Source organism: Chelonia mydas, chromosome 3 (genome assembly GCF_015237465.2).
Source record: "Chelonia mydas isolate rCheMyd1 chromosome 3, rCheMyd1.pri.v2, whole genome shotgun sequence".
In the NCBI taxonomy this organism is placed as follows: Eukaryota; Metazoa; Chordata; order Testudines; family Cheloniidae; genus Chelonia; species Chelonia mydas.
Genome location: NC_057851.1, coordinates 5,299,406 through 5,319,206, shown reverse-complemented (window position 1 = coordinate 5,319,206; position 19,801 = coordinate 5,299,406). Strand labels below are relative to the sequence as shown.

General features: G+C 50.7%; 1 protein-coding gene across 9 annotated transcripts in view; it reads left to right on the top strand.

Annotated features, from left to right (window-relative positions):
• EFR3B (EFR3 homolog B) overlaps positions 1 to 19,801 on the top strand; it is a 155,252-nt gene that overhangs the window by 82,838 nt on the left and 52,613 nt on the right. For all 9 annotated transcript variants that reach the window (XM_037893784.2, XM_037893783.2, XM_043542063.1 and 6 more), the window contains exon 4: positions 6,400 to 6,550. In XM_037893784.2, coding sequence (XP_037749712.1) covers positions 6,400 to 6,550 — 151 coding nt within the window. The remainder of the gene's footprint in view (positions 1 to 6,399; positions 6,551 to 19,801) is intronic.

Sequence of the window (19,801 nt, the reverse complement as noted above, 5' to 3'; positions counted from 1 at the left end):
CAAGTGCAGCTAAATGTCTCTGCTTGCAGACAGACCCGCTGTAGTTGGCTAAGATCTCTGCTGTTGTGGCAATCCATTGATCAGCAGTTCTGTGCTGGCACTTGGCACCAGTGTGCGGACGGATTTTTACCGCTGTATAAATCTTTAGTATTTCTGAAGGTGGAAGGTTAAAGTCTATTGAACAGTAACTCATTTCTTCTGGCTGTGGGGGGCTCTCCGTCTCTCTCCTCTGTGTGTTTGGGCGTTCATACTCAAGGCTGTGTGGTACACTTCCTAGTTTCCTTTTACAAAGGGATTTGGTGCATTGACGTATTTAGCAGCTGATTGCCTGTTCGCTCTGTCCGTTGTTTCTGACGGTGTATTTTTTTTCATCTGCATCATCTTAACATTCAGGCAAGGCGGCGACCCATGCAAATAGAGCCTCCATCTGCAGATTTATTTTCTGCTCGTACTAGAAATCTTTGCTTGGAGATTCTCTTCCTCTGATGCGTGTCGTTTTCCCCCTTACAGAGCGATATGGTCATTGTTGCACGTGACCAAGGCTACCAAATCTAGGATCTTTAAGGAGTCAGGACATGAAATGTACGTTAGCTGTATTCTTGTATCCATGGTTGTCTTGGCTGCTTACTGGACCTCTGTGTGACACGGCCTATCCAGGTGGGACTCACTCGGCCATCCTATGTCTTCCTTTCTTGTGACCTCTTTCTAACTCCGAGTGAATTGGAATGGAGTGGTTTTTGTTTTTCACCCTCTTCTCCTCTCTGAAAGCCAAGGCTAATCTCTGCTGAATGAAGAGAGCCTCTCTCTAGAATAATATGAATAGTGCTGTCCTCCCCAGATCCTCGGATACTTTACAAACGTTAATTAAGGCTCAGAACACCCCTGGGAGGCTGGTAAATATCATCCTTCCTCTTAGAGTGGCGGGGTGGGGAGGGCGGGAGCTGAAGCACAGGGATGATAAAGGAGGATGCTCTTAGGAAACGTTTGTTACGGTCATGCCCAGGGACACGCTGAGATCAAGGCCCTGTGCTAGGCTCTGTACAGACCCAGAGTAGTACATAACCTTTGCCTCTGAAGCGCTTACGATCTAAATGGAGAGGCCAGACGAAGGGTAGGGGAGAGGGGTATGATAGATGAATGGTGTAATCAACGTGATGGTACCATGAGTTTTTTGGGAGGTGGGTGGTTGGAGTTAGGAGGGGGTGAGGGAAGGTAGGAAGGGGCAGGTGTGGAGTGATGCGGCGGTGAAGAGACTGTGAAGGAGGAGGTGAGAGCAAACAGCCGATCAGCCCCAGTCAAAACTGTAGCAAATCTCATCGTGTCCGTGGAGCTCCATCTCTGCTGCTTCTGCAGCTCCTCCCCGGCTTCCTTCTCGGCTGGCTCCTCCCAGCCCAGTTTCCTTTCCCCAACACCTCACGGCTTGGGGGAAGGGGTGCACTGCGGGCATCCCCCCTGCTCAGTCGGGATCTTGTGGTTAATGCTCCAGGACAAGAGCCAGGTGCTCCAGGAGCTCTTCTTGGATCTGCCACGTGCTTTCCATAACTCAGGAGGCTGAGTGAACTAATATTTGTAAAGTCATTTGGGATACTGGGCCAGATGCCCGGCTGGCGTAAATCAGCGTAGCGCCGTTCAGAGCCGCACTGACAGACAGCAGCTGATGATCTGGCCCGAGATCACACCCTGATCGGGGCAGAGCCGGGAATAGAGGCCACTGCACTTGTGAGGAGCCTGCTGGGTTCTTGTTTAAATGGGGCAGGCCTCATCTTTTACGTGGGGAGGTGGCCCAGGGGGCTGCTGGTCCAAATGGAACGTGGCCCACCGGAGCCCGCAGCCCCTGCTGGCATCAGAGCTGAGGCCCAGGCTGCGGGGGAGGAAGCAGTGAGCTAGTGGGGTGAACCCATCAGCAAACCCACACCTGTCTCGGTCCACCAATAGCTGGGGGAGTTCACCTTCCCTGGAGGCTTCATCACCCTCCGAAGGAGCTGCTGCTCCGGGATTGCTTGTATTCCTTCTGAGCTGGCTGGGCCCTTCTGTCCTCGGCCCATCACTCACTCTGCCCTGTGTGCCTGAGGGAGATCTAAGGCGTTAACGCTCTGCGGGCCAGGCCATTAGGCTGCTTACAGCCACGCTAAGTGCATGGGCAGCACTGTCTGCAAGTCCCTGCGACCCTATTCTCCTTTCCTAGGGTATGAGTAACTCCTGTTCAAGCTTAGGGGAAGGGCTCCTGTCACGCTGCTAGAGAAGAGGAACAGTGGTCCAGTGGTTAGGGCTGTAGGCTAGGGCTTTGGAGACCTGGGTTCAAGTCCCTGTGTTGCCAAAGACTCCTTGTATGACCTTGGGCAAGTCATTTAGTTGCTCTGTGCCTCAGCTTCTCCATCTGTACAATGGGAATAACACCCTTCCCTGACTCATACGGGGGTTATGAGGATACTACAGTGATAGGAGCCATATAAGGACCATCGATAGAGATTGGGGCCCGCAGAGTCCAGCTTGGTGGTTGCACTGATCATTGCCAAGCGCAAACAGCTTGGGAGGATGCTGACTTGACTCTGGGAGACAGAGGATTGTCAGTGTGTTATGATTTTAATCAAATCTGTGTTGCAGCACCTGATGCCAAACATCTGTTAGCTGAAGCCAGAGGAGCAGGACCCTGCCCTGCAAAGAGCCAAATAATTCTCATTACGTGCTCCGGGGGGGCAGGCTGTGTTCAAAAAAACATCCTGCCGGGCTGGGTCACGTATGCGAAAAGCAAGAGCCCTGATACCAGCGTCTGAGAGATGGAACAGGGACGCTCACGGAGGCTGTAATAATGCCTCTCACTTACTGCAAAGCATGTTGCTGACATTAGCCACCTCATCCTCCCAACAGCCCCTGAGGGTGAGGGAAACTAAGACAGAGAGGTGATGGGACTTGCCCCAGGCGACACATGGGGGCTAGTGTCTGAGGCACGGTTGGAAATTACAAACTCTTGGCTCTGGGGCTTGCGCCCTCACCACTAGACTGTCTGCTGCCAGAGGTCTGGAACTAGATCTGCCTTTCCTACGCCTGCCTTCCCCGTACATAAACCTTTTCAGTGGGCTGGCTGACTCTCTTGATCAGGTCATGGGATTTTAGTTGGTTTCACTGGGGTAACTCAGAAGTCCAACAGCTGTCTGGAAAGCCCAGTTTTGTTTGCCAATCCCAGGTCCATCTGTAAGACTTGAGTCTGTCTGTGAAATAGCCACTGAGGGTATTGGGACAGATCCATTGACTTCAATGGAGTTACGCTGATTTATACTAGCTGAGGACCTGACTCTCTGTTGCGAGTGCACTTTAATTTGGGGAAGGGCAATAAATACATTTCTGGGACATGTTAGAGAGCTTATTCCTTCACTCTCCCACTTCCCTGGTCCTTCTCGCATGAACAGAGAGCAACAATACCCGAAGTCCGAAGGTGCAAACAATTCGATGTTTATTGGGGTGAACTTCCAGCAAGCTTAAATACAAGTTCCTTTTCCTTATTTTCGAATCCCAACTTACTTCCTGTTTGCCCCTAATTTATATAGTAATATTCTTAGCTATACCTTAACCAATCATTCTACTGAAATTTAACTAACCAATCCTAACATATTGTAACATGATTAGCTAACCAATTATATCCCACCACCTTAATTAGATTACACCCAGCAAAATTAATTATACAGCAGACAGAAGCAATCACAGAACCAGACAGAGATTATACAGACAAACAATAGCAAAGTGGGAACTCTAATGACAAAACAATACAGAAGTGAGGATTTCACATCCCAGCTATTGATAAGTGAGTTCTTGCCAGACAGGATGCTATCAAACTAAGTTTCCTTTTACATTTTCTAGGCACTTCCCTTTCTCTGGAGGTGATAGGAATTATCAGGACAGGATTGTATTCGTAACAGCCCAATAGCACCTTCTTTCAATGTGACTAGTTTGGAATGTGAGGATGTGACTGTTTGCTTCCTGGCTTATGGCTGCCTCTGCTGCTTAGCCAAAGGCCTTAGCCTAAGCACAGGGCCTCAAACTGTCACAGTAAGAGAAGGCCCTTACACCAGCAGACAGTGATTTTGATTCTTTCTTTTATACCTCTAGAACTAGCCAAGTGATAAAAATACCCCTAAATTCTTAAAGTACAGGCCTTTACAGACAGGCCTGAATATCTATATCCTAACAGGGCAGCTCACTCCTTCCACGACTGCAGGGTCCAAAGGCTGCTTGGCCTGTCTCTTTGTCATATAACTAGCCAACCAGAGAAGTAATCCAGAGCCATCTGCAGCCTGCATGCACAGACACCTCCAGAGCCGCATCAAAACAACCAGATTCAATTTGTCTTGGAAACCAAATGTGACACAGAACAAATTCTGAAATTGGAACCTAATCAGGCAGCCTGCATGGTGGTGTGTGTCCAATAAAGACTCATTCCCTGATGTTCGCCTTCCGTCTCTTTTCTCCTGTTCAAATATAGGAGCATTAGAAAAGAGATTTAATAAGTGACCTGAAAAGACCTGCAGTGACAACTCACTGCAAACAGTCTGGCGAGGTGCCCTTCTACTTCTCCCTCCGGTGTTCTTCATTGGCTCAGCCCTTGGAGTTGAGACGCACCTACCACGCTCATTGACATCAGCGAGTGGCGGGGGCCTAACCTTTGAGGGGATGCTGTCGGTGTAAGATGCCTGATGTGGAATTCACCCTCTCTTATGATCCATCAGAGCTGGGGGTGGTGACCGGCAGTGCCAGGGACACTTTTACCCAGGTATTTTCTGGAAAATCAGGGCTGCCTGGAGAGTTTTCTGGCTACACGTGGGGTGCAAGGGCAGCATTACAGATGTGATTTAGTTGAGTCTCTGCGCATACAATGCACTGACTAGGTTCCTAGATTAAAGGCCAGGAGAGACCCTTGTGATCCCGGAGTCTGACCTCTTGTTTATAACACGGGGCAGAGATCTTCCCCATAATAATTCCTTTCAAACTAGAGCATATCTTAAAATAAATTAAATAAATAGATTAAAAAAAATCCAGTCTTGATTCAAGAATCGCCAAGTGATAGTGAATCTCTGCAACCCTTGGTAAGCTGTTCTAATGGTTAATTACCCTCCCTGTTTTTAAAAAAAACCCACGCCTTAGTTCCAGTCTGACTTTGTCTAGCTGCAGCTTCCAGCCTTTGGATCGCATTAGACCTTTGTCTGCTAGATTCCCTGCCCTAAAGACTGTGCAGTTGAAGATGGAGAAGACATGGGGCGAGTCATTAGTAGCATGACTAGTACCAGGTGATTGTTTCCTGCTGCTCTTCATCGGGAGGAGGCAAAGGGTCTTTTCGCCTCCAGCAAAGAGATCCGAGTCCAGCCGCCAGTGCTCGCAGATGTTCAGCCGGAGAAGGGCTCTGAGCCATCACTGTGGGTGGTGGGATGTCTGACTTCCCCCAAAGTGCTCTATTTTGCTATCGGGTTATGCTCCCTCTGCCCTGCCTCCTGTCGCGGGGCTCAGGATATTGTAAAAGACCAAAGAGCCTGTGTCCCCATGGACTCAGCTGTAAGAAGACACTCAAGCAGGAAGACGGAATCCGGAATTGGTTGGGTAGCTTTGGAAAACACTATTCAGAGCCTTGTTCTGTTGCTGCCTCCTGGAGCTCTCTGGGCCTTGTGGGGCTGTTATTCCTAGAGAGATGAACGTGTAAAGAGAATCATCGTATTGCTTTTCTGAGTAGCTCTTCCTGCAGCTTATTCCCCACCAGAAGTCCTCTTAACCCTCAGTTTGCACCATTCCAGTTATTTCCCCAGCAGCCTCTTGCAGAGTAATGGGCGCTGGGAGCAGATTAACCCTTTCAGAAGCAAACGTGGGGTTTAATACAAATTGCCCATAATGCTATATTACTGCCTGGGCCAGATCCTCAGCTGGCGTAAATCAACAGGGCTCCATTGACAGCTGAGGACTGGGCCCTGTGCTGTTGTAGCCTCCAAAGATCTTCATACACAAACATTAATGACGACAAAGAGTCTCTTATAGACTAAGAGACGTATTGGAGCATAAGCTTTCGTGGGTGAATACCCACTTCGTTCTCCTCCAATATGTCTGTTAGTCTGTAAGGTGCCACAGGACTCTTAGTCTGGATCTGTAAAAGCGGCAAACACAGCTACCCCTCTGATACTAAACATTAATGAATTAAACTGAGGATCTGATTCCTTCATGGTGTATTGTGCAGTAAGCCTGCTTTACAGATGGGGAAACTGAGGCATGGGGGGTGAAGTGACTGGCTCAGGATTGCACAGTGAGTCAGCAGCAGAGCTGGCAGTTGACCCAAGGGTTCCTGAGACCCAGTCCTCCTGCTCTAATCACTGGGCCTCCTTTCCTACAAGGTGAGTTACTTTTGCAATATGCCGTTTCCCTCAGGTACGTGTGCATTGCCATGGAAGCCTTGGACCAGCTGCTAATGGCCTGTCACTGCCAGAGCATCAACCTGTTTGTGGAGAGCTTTCTGAAGATGGTGGCGAAGCTGCTGGAGTCAGAGAAGCCCAACCTGCAGATCCTGGGTACAAATTCTGTAAGTAGCAGCCTGGGCAAGGCCGAGCCTTTCGTCATATCTTCTCCTGCAGAATGGTTGTCTTCCTCCCCCTCCTCTGATCCCCCTCCTTTTATAGCGATCCTTTGCAGTGTAATGAGATCCTGGTTCGATTCTGCCTCTTCCAATACTCAGGGGCACAAGAGCATGTTCATACCCCAGCTTTTTCCCCCTGGAGAGCCAGGTTCAAGCCTTGCCCAGATCACAAGTGGATCGTGATCTCCTCCTTCTCTAGTCACGTCTCTGAACCACTGTGTGTGTCGGAAAATCTCCGGTCGGGTGAGGCTCAGGCTCAGGGGGCTGCAGGCCAGGGTGAAAGGGCATGAGTAGGAGCTGGGGCCGGGGCAGAGCTCGTGACGAGAATAGCCGGGGGGCTGTGGATCAGGATTGAGGGGCATCATCAGAGCTGTACGGGGGGAGCCCAGGACTGGGAAAACCGTGAAAGTCCCAGTGGCTTTCCCCACCCCATAAACCTAGCAGAGGAGAATAGCTCGTTCTGTGCTCTGGAGATCAGTAAGTGGAAGAGGGGCACAGGTGGGGGGTGGTGAATGGCGGGCTGGGGAAGAGAGAGTGTGTGTGTGTGCCTGTGTGTGAGAGAAGTCAGAGGTGAGAGGCAGAGAAAGAGCCTGAGGGGTGTGGAGTGAGAGAGACAGGGAGGCAAAGAGCTGGAAGGACGGATCCAGTGAGGAGGTGGGAGAGACTGATGGGATGAGAGTGGGAGAGACCCAATGGGGTGAATGGGTGTGGGGGAAGGGTAGGAGGAATAGGGGTATCAGGAGAGGATGAGATGGGGAATCAGTAGCGGAGAGGGGGAATGGAGACATGGGGAGGGAGCTGTTGAAAGGGGGAGGGGGATTGAGGGAAGTGGGTTGAATTTAGGGGATGGAATGAATGAAGACGGGACAAAGAGGGAGGGAAGGGGCTGTATTAAGTGTTAAGCTTGTCCTGGGTCAGGAGGATACCAAGGGGCCAGCGCCCGAAGCTCATGGCCCTACTCAAATGGACCTTTATGGGGCGAGGATTGGGTGTGTCCCTGCTGTCGACCTGCCAGCAGCCCCAGGGGAAATGTGGAGCCTCTGTCATTTCTGTTGCATTCTCACCCTGCAAGTGGCATCTGTGTGAGCGGGGTCGGCGCGCTGGCAGAGGGGGAGACGTGGGGTGAGAAAGACGGAGCCTACTGGTGTTGACTTTCGGTGGCTGGGATCGTGCGGTGTCTGAAAGGTGAAGGGGCCTTAAAGGGATATGGTCACTTAGGGCAAAGTTTGCAAAAGTGGCCACTCTTTTGGGATGCCTCAGTTCTTAGGAGCTTCTCCTAAGCCAGCTAGGGCCCGATAATCGGAGGTGTAGGGCACCCGCAGCTGCCGTTGCCTTCACTCGGAGTTGCTGCAATATTGCCAGCCTAAGCATTCAAAAATCGGTAGTCAGGTCCACAGAAATCATGAGACGGAAGGAAAAAACATTCTCTCTCCTTTCCTCTTTGAACTTTTAGGTCACATTCCGGGCACCTCTTCAAGCTGCTTTTTCTGAAACCCTACGAGCTAGAAACATATTAAAAAAAAATAAATAAAAAGAATGAGTTTCATGAAATAACGAGACTCCGGGACTTGGGGCTTTTAGGGGGAAAAAAACCAAATCGGACAAGTTTCATGATGCAGTCACAAGAGTTGACAAGGCTGTTGATGGGTACCCAGTGCCTCTGGAAATCAGGCTCAAGGTGTCTAAAGTTGGCCACCCAAGAAATCCGTGACCATGTGTGGGCTCAGAAGTCAGATTTAGCTAAAAGCATGCTGGATACAGTGAAGTGAGACCAGTTAGTCTCCCTGGCTGATTCACATGCTGCTGATCTCACTTCACTATATCCAGCATGGTCCAGTGGATAAGATGCTGGGCTAGGACATCGGAGACCTGGCTTCTGTTCCCAGCTCTGCTAAGGATTCCCTGTGGGACCCTGGCTGAGGCAATTCTCTGTGCCTCAGTTTCCCCAGTTTCTGTACAAGGGGGATACTACCATCCACTCTGGATCTGGAATAAGTTGCAGGGGACAGTGCCGCAGGGTGCGGCTTGACCTTGGTCCTCTTTCTTTGGACCCTGCTCTCCAAGCTTAGCAGAGTCCTTTGCCTGTGAAATCCCAGCTGAAAGGCTCTGCTGATGGCTGGTCTCTGTGGCCAGAGGAGGGTCTTTCCCTTTGTGTTAAGCTGTGACAGTCCTAGACAAATCCCAGGCTGGGTTTTCGTGCTCCGTGTAATGAGCTCTGGCACCCGAGACCTGCTGGGGGATTGTTAGAGCTCCGTGCCTCTGGACAAAGGCTGAACCATGGAAGGGAGTTGTACAAAGGAGATTCTTAGCAGCAGCTTTATATCCAGAGAGAGCAATGTCGGCTGGAGCAAGCTTAGCCCAGCTGCTACGGCTCGCGCCTGGAGGGGCTGCCTTCCTGCATCTTGTAGCTACGGGCTGCCGGCAGGGTCACGGCTGCAGGAGCAAGCAGGACAGACACTGGCATAGCAAGCCCAGCTGCCAGGATCAAGACTCCTTTCGTTGGCTCAATCTGTTCTGGTCACTAGCAGGCATGCCATGGGCAATACTTCTTCTCCCAGTCCTTAACTAGTATTGCCCAGCGCTGAGTGCTGAGAATCCGGACTCCTGGGTTCTTTTCCTGTCTTTCCTCCTGATTTGCTGTGTGGCCTTGGGCAGTCACTTCACTGCTCCGTGCCTCAGTTTCCCCCTCTGTAGAGCAGGGATCGTCTCGTTGCTCAGCCCTGCAAAGCTCTTTGAGATCCTCGGATGAATATTGAGCGCTCACCATGAACAATTCTGAACAGCAGGCAGACTCGGTACAAATCACGCTGGGTTCATGTGCAGTTTGTGAGCAGAGAAAGGGCTGAATTAGACAGCAACTGCATTTGCAAGAAATAATTTTGGCCGGCTCAAGTATGTAACATTACCCCCATTCTACAGATGGGAAAACCAAGGCACAGAGTGGTGAAATGACTTCCTCCAAACCACACAGGGCAGAGGTCCCGATTCACAATCCCCTGCTCTAACTACTACACATGCTGTCTCCAGCTGGGTAACTGCTCGTACAGTGGCTCTTCATACGTGCGTTTGGTGGGACGACTAGAACCGCTTATCGGTTGCTTCATTTCTCTGGAGCACTAGGTTTATGTGACAGTTTGTTAGGCTTTTGAGGACCCTGTGGACCTCTTGGAACCTGGCTTGATGGCTTCAGCATTGCTAGTTATAATCCTTTAGGCAGCGGAGACCCGTAGCTTTCTCTGGCTTAGCCACGTGGGTGGGTGACTCTGTTTACAGCTCTCCTGTTTGAACTCTTGTGGATGCTTCTCAAAGTTCCTGGCTTGAAACTTGGCTGTGTAATAGACCATCCTCCTGCTGGATGGGGAACCCTGCTCCTGGGTTACGGCCAGCGGCTGCATCCCAGCTGGCAGGCAGGACAGCTCTGTGTTGCGGAACAGAACATTCCCAAGACCAGCGTGGGTTATAAATATCGGCACATAAAAACCAGAGGCACAGTCAAAAGCTTTCGCACCCTGTTCTTCAATGATGTTAATTGCTCCAAATTGAAAGTGATGGGAAACTGCCATGGCGCATCCATCAGCAGAGCTATTAATCCACAGACATCAGAGAAGCAAGATCATTGATCGGTCAAGCTAAGTTAGCATAATGCTGCTGTTGGCAGGCTGGCACTGTCTCCTACTGTAATGACTCCGCCGTTAACCCGCAGCCCCCAGAAGGAGGCTGCCCTCAATAGCTACTGGATGGGAATCCTAGGATAGAATTATATTCTCCCAGTAATAAAGCGCATATCTGTTCAGGGAAAGGAGAATCTCCACTAGCTGGGTAAGGCCTATGACACACAGCTGAGCTGTTCTGGGTCCATCCAGTAGAGGGCAGTGGTCTCTTTCTTCCCCACCCCCCAGTTCATTCTGATACACTGTAATACAGAGCACTCTATGAGCAGTCATTTCTTCACATCCCTGCCTCCCTACCTCTGTGGTGTCATTCTGCAGGCGGGAAAACTGAAATACCGAGAGGTTAAGTGTTTCACCTTAGGCTGCAGAAGAAGTCCGTGGCAGAGCTAGGATTAGAAGTTGGAAGCTCCTGGCTCCCCGTCCAGTGTTTAAAGCATTCAGCAACACTGCCTCCCTAAGTGAAAATTGGAACTCTGTCCAAACACCTCCTAACCTTTAGCGGTTCTGATAAACCAGAGCATGGATCCCAGGGCCCCATTGTGCTAGGGGCTGTACGGACACGCAGTAAAGAGATATTTCCTCCCCCAAAAGGTGGATGAGGCAAACTGCATGGGGCTTGGAGGCAGAGGTGAGGGGTCTGCCAAGTGTGTTCGTTGGACCTGCGGGAGTCTCAGCTCGCCACCTGCCCAGGTGTTGCGCAGGCCATGGGAGAGCCATGGAGACAGAAAGGAAGTGAGAGGCGACAGACCTGTATTTTGGTTTGTGGCAGCAGCAGCCACCTCCCCTCCTGGGCCACCTGGAGCGTAGTGATTTTAATGGGAGTTGCTTTTTCACGCCAGCTCGCATCTGTGTCAGGGAGTAAACGTTCAGCTTGCCGAAGGATTGGAGGTGACAGTCGTCAGCTGCTGGGCTCCAGACGTTTCATCCCAGTGCTCGCGCTGTGCTGATCAAACCCTCCTCCGCGCTCACTCAAGCCAACGGGGAGCTGTGAGTGAGCAGGAGGATCAGACCCAAAAGAAAACACAGGGTCTGTCTCAGTCCGGTTCCCCTCCCAGACGCAATGGGGACCGAGCAGCCTAGGATGGAGGGGCAGCAAGTGGGACCCTGCCATGAGTCACTTTGTGGAAAGGAGCGGGGTTTATCAGCAGCTGATCTTTTAAATGAGACGGATGGCCCCCGAGGCGGGAGACTGATTGTACCTGGGAAGCGTGGAATCCCTACTGGAGCACGGCCTTCGCAGCCCCGTTCCCTTCAGTTGATTTAATGATGGATTTCGAGGGTGCCCGTGGTCGGTGATCAATTTGGGAGAGTAAAGGGGAGCCATAGAGTCTGGTGAACAAGAGGAATATCCATCCAAAGGCACAATGAAAAACACTGGGCTCAAGGGAAATTCACTGCTGCTGAGCAGGGCTGGATTGTCATGCCTGCCAACCGGAGGGTCAGAGGCTGCTCTTGGTTACTCCGGTTGCAGGCTCAGATGCTGCTCTCAGCTACCGTAGTGTTAATCTGAATCCCTCCGTTAATGTTAATCTCAATCCCTGTGCCAGCAGGCCAGCGGCCTCCCTCAATCCCTTCCTGGCCTGGGGTTGCTCTGCAAGCAGACCAGCCTCAGTTTCCCCCTCTTCAGGGCACTTACAAACTCCACACAGTCTCTCGTGGCTAACGCCAGCCCTGCCTGGGAACGGGTGAATAACAGAAATAATTTAAGAGACCAGGTCAGGGAGGTAATATCTTTCATTGGACCAACTTCTCCAGGTCCAAATAAAGTCCATCAGCCAAGCATCAAACTTCACAGTCAGCCATGGGGCCTCCTACCATATCTCTTCTTGGGTCCCAGTCTGCTCTTCATGAAGCTGTCGCCCCCGGCTGGTGTTTAACCCTCTGCCTCTGGCCTCCCTTTCTCCAGGTTAGGGTCTCCTGCAGGAGCTTCCTGCTCACAACTGGTCTCCTTTACTACAGTTTCCTCCTCCTGTTTCCTGTTCCCCTCTGGCTCATTATGGGGAACTCTGGCCCTCCATCAGAGAGGCTGCCTATGAGGCACAGGTGGGCTGGATCAGTTCCCTCTTACAGGGTGGACCTGGCCCTTTGACACCCTCCATGGATTTCAGAGGAGTTGCTGGCGCAGCGCTTGAGATCAGAAATTGGACCCGGAGTCTTCTGTGTCTATACAGATCAGGTTCGGCGTGTAGATCAGCTACAAACATCTCCCCTGACGCAGCCCCGGGCCGGTGTGAGGAATGAGGGGTGGGGAGAGGATCATGAAAGCTGTCCCCGCCCGTTCATTCCTTGCCCATTATTGTTCCAGCAGCGCAGACCGTCTGCAATAGCAATCCAGATCATGAAGCAGGACAGTCTTGAGGAAGAATTGCCTAGTGGTTAGAGCAGAGGACTGAGGCTCACGTGCTGGGTTCTGTCATTGACCCTGTCTTGGACTGCATGTATGGTGCGTATGTATCGAAATGCCTTAGGAATAACAATGGGCGCTGAGGATTTGGCTACTGCCTGGTTTGTGGTATTTCCCTGTGGTTTTTTTCAGTGGTCAGTTGCATTGCTGGCAATGAACTCTTAATAAATTTATTCCAACTACGTTCTGGTCTGACTTGAGGGGACCCTCTGCCTGCCATGTGGTGTTTTGCACTCCATAATTCAGAGGAATGCTCAGGACAATTTCTGCAGAGAACCTGCTGTGTGCTTGTGTTGGGAAATGGGTAGCGGTAATGAGATGCTTCCTCCTCTCTCTGCTAAGGAGAAACTGTTTCAGGTGCAGGCTTAATTAAAGGGTATTGTCGCAAACAGTCCCTACTGTAATGGAGCTAATGGTGGAGGCGTGAGGATGCTGTTTATAGACAGCCAGGCTGAGTCACACCTGTGAAATCTTGCCTTCGAAATGTCTCCCCTTCACTGAGTCACGCGTTGCTAATCCCCAATACTGATCATTCTCACACGCCCCCAGTGGGGGGGCTCGTTCCACAGCTCTCTCGGATGTGCCCATCTCAAGGCATTTAGCAGAGATGTGTGCAAATCCTGTTATTGCTGTATCCCTGAAGGCCTCCATTCGCCCATGCAGATTCTGCACCCTTGGGGAGTCTCTGTAGTGTAGAAATCAGGCTCAGACACCTGCAGAAGCCCCAAACCCTCTCTCATCCATGCACACGTGCCTGCATTCCCCTTAGCACATGGGCCTGCTGGACAGGGCATAGGTACCAACCCGTGTCCCAGCCTGCCCACTTTGCAGTGAGGACATAAAGCTTGCTTTCTGATAGTCCACCAGTGCTATCCCACAATTCCCAGGGCCTGCTTGTTCCAATCCTTCTAGATCCCAACTTCCTACTTGCCTCCTATGCGTCAGAAGCAACTTGCTGGTTGAAGTGCAGCTGTTTGGTGTTTAACCCCATGCGGACAGCTCAGCTTTGCACTCTGACTCTCGTGTAACTCTGCATAAGCAGGTCCCCTCTCAGGACTCGGAGGTCCTAGGGTTCAGCAGAGATATGTGTGGGTCCTGTTATTAATTTTGCTGTGTTTCTGTACTGAAATCGGCGGTGGTGCTCGGTGCTGTACGTAAAGGCTTGAGCCTCCAGGAGCTTACAGTGCCGTTCAGATGCATGCATGAGACTTCCAATAGCTGTCGTGTGTCAGGGGTGTTAGCGTGAGTTTGGGGTGATGGGGGTGTGGGGGAGAATCCTGCAGCGGTTTCTCAACACGGCTGCCCTGTGAGATAGGGAAGGATCGTCATCCCTATAGTATAGGTGGAGAAGCTGACACACAGTGGGGAAATGATCTGCAGAGCCTCAGCAACTCGGAATTAGAACCCAGGAGTCCTGGTGACCCCACCTGCTCGAACGGCGAATGTTTATTTAAAAAACCTCATTTGAAGTTAGTTCCTTGAATTTTTAATAATTTAACTCATAAAAAATTTCCAGTGTCTGTCAAAGCTGATGCTTTGGTCTTTAGGTACCTGTCTCTGGCTTCTCCTGCTTTGGAAGACTTTGAAGTATGCGTGACTGGCGCCAGCCCCACTCTGAGCCCAGAGACACTGCTGGGTGTTTTCAGATATGCTTCAGTCTATGTACAGCGGAGAAAGAGCATAATTAAAAACCACAGGTCCCTCTGCACTCTCAATGATTGGTTTGAGCCTTGGTCGCCAATACAGTTAATCAGGGACTGCTAATGGCTGGTGGAGCCTTTCATCTACAGGTCACTCGCTCCAATCCATCTCGGAGCAGGCGAAGCACAAAGCGATTCCGGTCTGATGCCTGTCTACTGGAGTGAAATGCGTAGTTGGTCTGAGTCTAGGTCCCTATGGACAGATGTTGCCATCCCAATTTATTACATGTATTAAGGTAGCATCCAGAAGCCCCCCATCCGATCCGGGTCCCATTGTGCTAGGCGCTGGCTAAACAGACAGAGGGAGACAGTCCCTGCTTTCAGACAGCTCAGTCTGCAGTTGGCACCATGTTGCAGCCCTGGTTGGCAGGCAGAGCAGAGGGGCCACAGATCGAGTGGGCCCTGGGGAATGTTCTCCTTTCTCTGCCCCCGGAGGAGGCCCCTGCAGGCCAGGAAGGAGGCAGATTGGCAGGAGACGGGCAGCATGCAAGAAGCTTACGCTGCCTGTCTGCTGTGCTCTGGAGCTTGTCAATGGGGCATCTTTTGGGAGCACTAAATGTCCCCCTACTCTAAAACAAACCTTCTCCCCAAAAAGGAGAGGCTGCAGCCAATGCTGCCGGTGCCAGCCGACATTGAAGGGCTGGGAGCTTTAGGATTCTAGGGTGACAGTCAGGGGAAACTAATTAAAATCGGTGTCTTCCGTTGGGATAACTAGCTCCTTCGCTGGTGGGGGGATGGGCAGGAGCATCCTTCCCAGTTCTCTCACCACGGGGTCCAAGTCTCGTCCCATATCAGCACATGGATGTGTAGTAAGTTAAGCGGGCGGCTGCCTTCTTGTGCAGCCAGTGGTATAAGGTTCGTTATATAACACTGCTGCTTTTCCTGGTAAATAATGGAGGCATTTATAGGTTGAAAGAGGGTCCCTTTTTTCTGGGAACCGTTCCCAACGCGGCTGAGCCGGCTTGTTGGATTGCACAAAGCCAGTCTTTCATTTCCTCTTTGGATCTGACATTTTATTAAGAGAGCAAAAATCGTGCGCCTAGAGGCAAATCAGTCCCTTCTGCCTGTGCAATGATCTGAACACCGAAGGCAGAGGCTGAGCAAAATGTGCAGATGATACAAAACTACTCAAGAAAGTTTAAGTCACAGGCAGACTGCGAAGAGCTACAAAAGGATCTCTCAAAACTGGGTGACTGGGCAACAAAATGGCAGATGACATTCAGTGTTGATAAATGCGAAGTAATGCACATTGGAAGGCATAATCCCAACTAGACATATAAAATGATGGGGTCTAAATTGGCTGTTACCACTCAAGAAAGAGATCTTGGAGTCACTGTGGACAGTTCTCTGAAAACATCCACTCCATATGCAGTGGCCGTCCAAAAAGCGAACGGAATGCTGGGAATCATGAGGAAAGGGACAGATAACAAGACCGAGAATATCGTATTGCCACTATATAAATCCGTGGTGTGTGCGGATGTGGTCACCTCATCTCAAAAAAGATGTATTGGAGTTGGAAAAGGTTCAGAAAAGGGCCACGCAAATGAGGAGGGGGATGGAACGGCTTCCATCTGAGGAGAGATTAATAACACTGGGACTTTTCAGCTTGGAAAAGGGGGATATGATAGAGGCCTATAAAATCATGACTGGTGTGGAGAAAGTAAATAAGGAAGTGTTAATTACTCCTTCTCATAACACAAGAACTAGGGATCACCAAATGAAATTAATAGGCAGCAGGTTTAAAACAAACAAAATGAACTTTATCTAACTCTTTTTGGAACCCTGTTATACTTTTTCCACACAACACACAGTTAACCTGTGGAACTCCTTGCCAGAGGATGTTGTGAAGGCCAAGACCAGGGGTCTCAAACACGCGGCCCACGGGGCCCCCCCCCCCCCCAGCATTTACCTAGAGTGGCTCCAGCCAGGCATGCACCGGGGGCATGGCAGGCTGCCTGCCCGCCCCCACGCAGCTCCGGGAAGTGGCCGGAACCTGGAGGGGGCCCAGGGGTCTGTGTGTTGCCCTGGCTGCTCCTCCAGGTACCTCCCCTGAAGCTCCCATTGGCCGCGGTTCCTCGTTCCCAGCCAATGGGAGCTGCGGGGGTGGTGCCTGGAGGCAGGGCCAGGGCAACACACAGACCCCTGGGCCTTCTTCCCCCCTCCAGGTTCCAGCTGCTTCCCGGAGCGGCGCGGGGACACGGCAGGCAGGGAGCCTGCCCTGCCCCCGGTGCGTGCCGGGCCGGAGCCTGCCCCCTGAACCCCTCCTGCAGCTGAACCCCCTCCTGCACTCCGCACCCCTCCTGCACCCCGACCCCCTGCCATACCCTGCACCCGGGCCTCCTGCTGCACCCCAACCCCTCCTGAGAATGGGGGCAGGGAAGAGGCAGGGCAGGGACAGGGTCTCATGGAAGGGGTGGAGCGGGGGCGGGGCTGGGGAAGTGGGGGGTGGGTGGGTGCCAGTGATGCGGCCCTCAGGCCAATTTATTAATCCTCATTTGGCCCTCGTGGTCATCTGAGTTTGAGATCCCTGGCCAAGACTATAACAGTGTTCAAAAAAGAACTAGATAAGTTCATGGAGGATGGGTCCATCCATGGCTACTAGCCAGGATGGGCAGGGATGGTGTCCCTAGCCTCTGTTTGCCAGAAGCTGGGTGACGGGATGGATCATTGGGATGGATTACCTGTTCTGTTCATTCCCTCTGGGGCACCTGGCATTGGCCACTGTCAGAAGACCAGATACTGGGCTAGATGGACCTTTGGTCTGACCCAATACGGCCGTTCTTATGTTCTGTGTCGTTTATGCCACCAATAAGACGGACAATTTGGACACTGTTCTCCCAGCAGCCTCGAGGATAGGCAAGCAGAGAAACGAAAAAGAATAAAGTCTAGCTGCATCTGACTGGTGGGGGGGGAGAGGAGGACTTGAAGTGCTCACTTTAACTTTGAGTTGCCATGGTGATGGGCACTGTATTAGAAGCCAGATAGACCTAGCACACTTCAGAGGTAAGTCGTATTCTCCCCGTTTTGCAGATGAAGACATAAGAACGGCCACACTGGGTCAGACCAATGGTCCATCTAGCCCAGTATCCGGTCTTCCGACTGGCCAATGCCAGGTGCTTCAGAGGGAATGAATAGAACAGGGCAATTTTAAGTGATCCGTCCTCTGTCATCCAGTCCCAGCTTCTGGCATTTGGAGGTTTAAGGACACCCAGAGCATGGGGTTGCATCCCTGACCATTTTGGCTAATAGTCATTGATGGACCTATCCTCCATGAACGTATCTAGTTCTTTTTTGAACCCCGTTATACTTTTGGCCTTCACGACATTTCTGGCAATGAGTTCCATGGGTTAACTGTGCGTTGTGTGAAGAAATACTTCCTTATGATTGTGTTAAACTTGTTACTTATTAATTTCTTTGGGTGACCCCTGGCTGTTGTGTTATGTGAAGGCGTAAACACACTTCCCTATTCACTTTCTCCACACCAGCCATGATAAAACCGTAATGAAAGCAAGGGAATCTGAAATAGAAGTGATGCATAAATGTCTCTTTCTGGCAGAGGGAGTGGGTCTCTGCAGTCTTCATTGCTTTGCTAGTGGACAGATGGTAGCTTGAAGCAAAGAGCTGATGTGCTGGCTAGAGGCTGGACGTCAGCTCCTGGAATGAAGCATTGCTAGGAGCCTTCTTCCATGAGCAGTCGCTCCTCTCTGGCTGATTTGCTGTGTTGCACTAGTAATTAGGATGGTTTTGGAGATCGCTTTAAGTGGTTGGCTGTAGAGTATCCCGGCCTGCCTCACAATGCCATCCAAACGCGGCTGCTACTAACACAACTCTTGTGGCGATGTAAAACTTGCACGTGCCGGCGGATCATGGTCTGCCCAGTTGTATAGGTGCAGCATAGTATTAGCCCAGGAATTATCTGTCGGGCTACAGTAGCTAAAACCTCACCAGGGAATTGGTTGTGCCTGCATTTGGAGAATGGAAAAATAAAGCATGTGGGATTGTTAGCAAAAACGAAAATGTCAAGGACTCTGCCTTTCCCTGGGGAAAAAATAAATGCAACGTGTATTCAAAGTATCACAGCACTGGTAATTTTCTAAGATGTTTGTCTGAGATTACAGTCAGGAAAGCAATGACCCCCTTCTCTTCATCGTAGCTACTTGCTAGGTGCTCATGTTAGATACCAATGCTTGCAATTTTATCCTGAGTCTTGTGGTATTTGAAGTTTTTCTGAAACTTCAGCTTCAGGTCCTGGAAAGAAACTGCAGAGACTGTCGGCTAAGTCTCTAGCCTTCGTGGTTGCAGAGAAAAGCTTGAAAATGTGACTCTCAAAGGCCAGATCTGTAGATCTGCTGACTTTACTGACACAACAAGTTTTAACTCTGGTTATCCCCGCTGAGGCAGTGCGGCTATGAGGTTGGATTCTGTCAGCAGCAGCAGACTTGTCAGCTAAGTTCTGCTGGCAGAATCTACACTACTTCCTGGTGGAGATGTTAAAAGCGGGAAGAATCCAGTTGGATTTTCAGAGTCCCATGTTATTGTAAACCTTCACTTTTCAGGCCTAGATTCCCAGGTCCGCTAGAGTAGCACTCAGTGCCCTTCTGAGGGCATTAGATGGCTTTATGCCATCTTTCCATCCTTTTCAGATCCTGGAGATACTGAGGTTGAACTAGCCTATAATGCAAATTAGAGCAGCCTTGGGGTTGCTCTAACTTGTCAGTGGAAAAAGGTCCTCAAGGTGCTGCTCCCTCAGCCAGGATCACCAGAGCACATTGCGTTCCCATCTGTCACATCCCCCTTCCAATCTCCTGCCTATCCCTCCGCGGTGGGGGCTGGCATAGGGCTGGCTATCCAGCTCAGGATTCTCCAAATTAGAGGTATCCTCAGCGTCTGCCTTAATGCAGCTTTAAGTCCTCTTTGTATCACTGGAGCCCATAAAAGCTATAAGAATTATAAAAGAGTTTTTGATTATTTGCAGTGGTGGTGTTGTCCGTGTTGGGTCTAGGATATTAGAGAGACGAGGTGGGGGAGGTAATATCTTTTATTGGACCAAATTCTGTTGGTGAAAGAGACAAGCTTTTGCACCGCACAGAGCTTTTCTTCAGGTCTGGGAAAGGTACTCGAGTGTCCCAGCCGGTGGAACAGATAGGTTAGCATAAGTAGTTAACACAGATTTGTAAGAGACCATTCAAGGTGAAGTGACCTGTTAACACCCCTGCAGTCCTAAGACAAAAAAGGGGGGTTAGCGGGTGACTGTTTTAATAAGCCACAAACCAGTGTCTTTATTAAGATTGTGATTTTTTTTTTAGTGTCTCGTGAAGTTATGAATTTAAGCTCCCAGGCTGGTCTTTTGAAGGTGGTGTTGTGCAGGTTTCCACTGAGGACGAGGACGGATATAGAGCGATCGCTTTGTGAAACATGTTCA